The sequence below is a fragment of the Garra rufa genome, chromosome 11, assembly GCF_049309525.1.
Source record: "Garra rufa chromosome 11, GarRuf1.0, whole genome shotgun sequence".
NCBI classification, from domain to species: domain Eukaryota; kingdom Metazoa; phylum Chordata; class Actinopteri; order Cypriniformes; family Cyprinidae; genus Garra; species Garra rufa.
In genome coordinates this window covers 47676758-47682111 of record NC_133371.1, presented here as the reverse complement: position 1 = coordinate 47682111, position 5354 = coordinate 47676758, and the positions used below count along the sequence as shown (strand labels likewise).

The 5354-nt window shown below is 36.4% G+C and overlaps 1 protein-coding gene across 1 annotated transcript; it reads right to left on the bottom strand.

Moving 5' to 3' along the window:
* Positions 1 to 1176: 1176 nt before the first annotated feature.
* On the bottom strand, positions 1177 to 2692 carry LOC141346031 (ribonuclease P protein subunit p25-like protein). The gene has a single exon (XM_073850950.1). The coding sequence runs from the start codon at positions 2222 to 2224 to the stop codon at positions 1592 to 1594; it is 633 nt and encodes a 210-aa protein (XP_073707051.1). The 5' UTR covers positions 2225 to 2692; the 3' UTR covers positions 1177 to 1591.
* Between the last annotated feature and the right edge of the window lie 2662 nt (positions 2693 to 5354).

Sequence of the window (5354 nt, the reverse complement as noted above, 5' to 3'; positions counted from 1 at the left end):
TACACTCAAATCATGACTGTGATGCGCATGTTTTTTGTGGACTGATTACGAAACACAAACTCCATCTTAACACAATCTTTATTGTCTCTCTAATTAAACAACACAACATCTTTCCAGCAGCGCAAGCCATCAAGAAGCATCTGAAATAATCACAATCTCACTCTGATGACCATCTGAGATGGATCTACTAAAGGAAAAAAAAAGCGATTCCTGAAAAGTGAAACCTGAACCACACTAAAACCAGCTTGTTTTTTTAAATTGCACTTTAAATTACAAGTATGCATTTAGCAAATGTATGCATTCATACAGTTTTTTAACCAGTTCACGTATTTCCAGGGAACATCTGGTTGTATCCAAGTATTCAATTAGTGATGTTGCATGCTCAAAATGGGTTTAAACTCCTAAATCAAGACTGTGGACGTGGACATTAAAACTTGAACCACACATTTTGCTTGCCATATTTTGGAATAAAGCTTAAATTGCACTTTAAAATACATTTACGCATTTAGCAGATGTATGGATTTATTCTCTGAAAATGCACGTCCGACTAAGTGAATTAAATTAGTGATGTTGCATGCTCAAAATCAAGATTCACACTCAAATCAAGACTCTGCATCTTAGCACAATCTTTATCTTCTCTCTAACAAAAAACGCAGCATCTTTCCAGCCATCATGAAGCATCTGAAATCATCTCGATCTCACTTTGATGTCCATCTGAAATATTTGCATGAATCTGGACCAGTTTCCACCATGGTTCAGGGTCAGAAAATTGGCTCCATATCAAAATCTGAACTACACTAAAGCCAGTAGTTTTTCATTAATATTTTATGAATACTTTATAAGAAATTACCTACACATCAAAACCCGCTGGTCTCTGCACCAGTAATACCAGTATTTTTAGTCCTAAATGCATAATTAATGCATTAATTGCATTATTTTTTTTGCTATATATTTAAATTCATATGTAATGCATTTACATTACATTTATGCATTCAGCAAATATATGCATTCCAGTTTTTAGTCAACTTGTGCATTCCCTAGAAATGCATGTCAGATTATACTGAAGACAATGAATTAAATTACTGCAGTTGCGTGCACAAAAAAAAAAAAAAAAAAAAAAAATTCAAGATTTGAACTCAAATCAAGACTGTGATGTGTATGTTTATTTGTGGATTGGTTATGAAACACAAACATGATCTTTATCATCTCTCTAATAAAACAACACATCTTTCCGGCAGCACAAGCCATCATGAAGCATCCGAAATCATCTCCATCTCACTCTGATGTCTATCTGAGATGTTTGCATGGATCCACCAAAGAAAAAGCGATTCCTGAAAAGCAGTGATTCCTAAATGTATGCATTTATCCATTTTTTAACCAGTTCATGCATTTTCAGGGAATGCTCATCTGGTTGTATCCAAGTATTAAATTAGTGATGTTGCATGCTCAAAATGGATTTAAACTCCTAAATCAAGACTGTGCATGTGTTTTTGCAAGTTGGTTATGAACTAACACAGTCATCATTCAGCTTTCAAAACAGGTTCTCAGAGAGTTTAAGCAGAAAAGATAATCTTTAACACACTCATGATCCTCAGAGACAGACCCTCTTCGCCTGCGGCTCCGTCAGAGTCTCAGAGGAGTCTACAGATCGTTTCTCCGCCGTCTGCAAAGCTTCTCCTCCATTCCTCTCCTCCCACAAGCCGTTCTCCGGAGGCTGGTAACCCGGTTCCATTGGGTCCAGAGGGTCTTTGGAGAGCAGGATGCTGATGGACGGAAGCGTCCGGTGGACGGTCACCTCCGAATCGCCTCCTTCCTGACTCTCCCAAACCTCTCGCAGGCCCTTGTACTGCAGTTTGGTCATCTGATGGAGGCCTCCGATCTTTCGTTTCATGATCTCGGCGCACGTGATGGTTTTAGTCACGGCTCGTCCGGACCCGCTGAACACCACCTGTCTCAGTCCGGTTTGACCGACGTCCCCGGGTTCGTCCAGCATGCGTGCCATGGCGAAACCCATGAGATTGCGAATTTTGCTGCCCTCCTTCACCCTCATCTCCAGCACACCTGCCGGCAGGCCGGGAAACGGACACGTGCTTTCCTCTTCGATCCGACACACTTTCTTAAACCCACCCGCGTGAGTTTGTTTAAGCAAAGGTGACGAGGCGGAGACGCTTGTGGTCTGACCCGGAACGGACAGACGGGGGTCCTGACTGGCATTGAGCTCCATGGGAGGACGTTTGATAGTGATTTCAAATCATTCCTTCATCTTAAACACTCAAATTACAAGCAATTTCTTAATATTCTCCGTGATTAGTGTCCTGCGGATGAATCGCTCGAACCAGAGGCACACGGAAATGAAACTCATGACTTCATGGATTCATTCACAAGATAATAAACCAAAAATGTCTTGCTTGAAATGCAAAGCTTACCCACGTGTCTTTAAAAAAACACACAATCTAATCATTCTGGTAAACTTTCTCCTAGATTTGAACTTCTGGAAATGAAGTGGCAATTCCTCCAAGGTGTTTTGGGTTTTGGACAGCACACTTACTGTACTTCTGCAGGACGATCCAGTTGCAGATCCAGCTCTTCTCTTGGGTTTTCCAGACCTCTGTTTTCTCCCGTTGTCCTTTCAACTTTGCGGATGTAGTCACTGGAGTGCATCTCCCTCTCTTTCGCTGTCCTTTTCTTGTCTTCCTCCATGTGCCGGCGGAGCTGGAATCTCTCTGTTTCTCGCCCGACACTCGTGCTGCCTCGTAAATGCTGGTGGGGGGTGAACGAGAGAGAGAGAGAGAGAGAGAGAGAGAGAGAGAGAGAGAGAGAGAGAGAGAGAGAGAAAGACAGAGAGAGAGGGTCAGCCTTCTTAAAGCAACAGCAACCTCAAATCTCAAATAAACAATATTAGTAATTAAACTTCTATAGGGGGTCTTTCAGGATGCGAAATTGTGTCTTCTGTTGAAAATGGGCATATGCACTATGTTTAATCACAAATGCACCTTCTTCTCCTGAGAAACATCCACCGATGTACAGTTGTTTAATATTTTATTTAGTTTCTAAACTTAATTTTATCCATTGATATAAATAGTATATTAATTCTTATTGTAAATATGCCAAAATGTAATTTTGCTTTAGTAATATGCATTGCAAAGAACTTCATTTGGACAACTTTAAAGGTTATTTTCTCAATATTTATTATATATATATTTAGATTTTTTGCATCCTCAGATTCCAGATTTTCAAATAGTTGCATATCAGCCAAATATTGTCCTATCCTAACAAACCATACATTAATGGAAAGCTTATTTATTCAGTTTATAAATCTCAGTTTCAAATAAATTGACTCTTATGACTGGTTTTGTGGTCCAGGGTCACATATAATCATATATATATATATATATATATATATATATATGAATCTGTGATATAATTTTCTATTAAAAGTGGCATAATATTTTAATGTTATTTAAAAAAAAAAAGTAAAAATACACACACATGCATGATTTTCTATTAAATCTAAATATATTTCTATGATTGTACATGTTATTTCTCTCTCTCTCTCTCTCTCTCTATATATATATATAAACTTGACAATATATTAATATTTGATTTTAATATTTGACATATTTATACATTTTCAATAAAAGTCCCATTATTTTGTTTTATTTTTAAATACATTTTAAAACTCGTAACTTATCGTCATACTTGTAAATACACACACATTTTTTAATACATTCATTTATTTTATATTAAACGTAAACATATTTCTATTATTGTGCATGTTACTCCTTTCTCTCTCTCTCTATACTGTATATACTTGATTGAAAAAAAAAAATCAATTATAACATGCAAAAGAAATAGATTAAAACTTGTTCCAGTATGATTTCAAACATACATACATGGGTCAGAGACGAAAAAGGGTTCAAACATTAAAAACAATAAGTGTAATACTGCTTTAAATTGTTGTTGCATTTCAAAAAATATTTAAAAAGTTTTCTGTTTAATTTAATTGCATTTTTGTTTTTGGTTTTCTGAGCAAAAAATAAATATCACACATTTTTCCCTAATTTACAGAAGACAGCCACTAAAATGTCATTCAGTGTAACAATCTTGTCAGGCATATTTACAACAAAAAATAATTTATGACATATTAAAAGATGAAATACTTGCACCCCAAATACTAATTAGTTGTAATTCTATATTTTTAGGTTTGGGTTTTGCCTATTTGTCAGTAATAATTTTTTACTCATTTGAAACACAAAAATGTATTTTATATAGTTTAATATTTACAAGTCAGAATAAGCATGTTGTTTAGATTTTTACATAAATATTGTGTCACACTGAATAACAATGTAACATTATTTCTACTAAATTTTGACATTTTATTCTCCAAAAATGTAAAAGTAGACACTTAACTTACATCTAATGCTATCTGGGCATAAAATCAATTTTATAAATTTCTTTTGACCTGGACATGTTTGAAAGTCCCATCATGTTTTAATATAAAGCGACTCTCCTGATAAACTCTGCAGAAGGTCCTGTAGCTTTAAAAACGAAGCCAGCAGCTCTAAAGCAACTTTGCTGATCCGTTTAAAGGACGTCCGGTGCGGGGACTGTAGGAACGCTGACAATTAAAGCATAGTTCTGGAACACAGAGCCACTGGGGCTCAGAAGGACGCATTTCCAGCAGGTGAATGAAGGTGTGAATGAAATTAGCTGCAATCTAATTGAAAACACCCTTCACAGGGCAGAGGAAAGTCAGACTGCTAAATGTGCTGCGCTCGGCCTTTACCCCTCGACATGCATTTGGCCATTTCCATTTGCATAATGTGATGTTAATGGTCTTTATACAGGAGGAATCTTGGGACGGAGAGAGCTGGCCGTTCATCGATGTCTCTTCACTCGAGGATAAAATGCAAAATGGATTTTTATCACCTGTGCACACATGAGTTATTTGGCAACATCTATCCTTTCCTTCCCTTTTTATCCCGCCATTTAATCCCTTTTTAATTAACCTATGATCTAAACGAGCTTAACATGATTTTTTTTTAATCTGTTTTTCATTTTTCATTCTGGTGTAAAGCGCTTTGAAGCACTACTGTCCATGACATTCACATTCAAGCATTTTGCAATGCTTTTATCCAAAGCGACTTACACTGCATTCCCTGGGAATCGAACCCTTGACATTGGTGTTGCTAGCGCCATGCTACAGGAATGCTTAAAAATGCTATGAAATGTGCTTAACAAAACAGTTCTGATTGGATGAGCTTTATATGAACCTTATCTTTGCAACTACACTGTAAAAAAACAAAAAAACAAAATTTGTTCAGTCAACTCAAATAAGTTTATTTAACTTGAAA

Bases quoted from the DNA above. Each gene is read 5' to 3' on its own strand.
- LOC141346031 (XM_073850950.1), bottom strand. From the start codon at position 2,224: ATGGAGCTCAATGCCAGTCAGGACCCCCGTCTGTCCGTTCCGGGTCAG.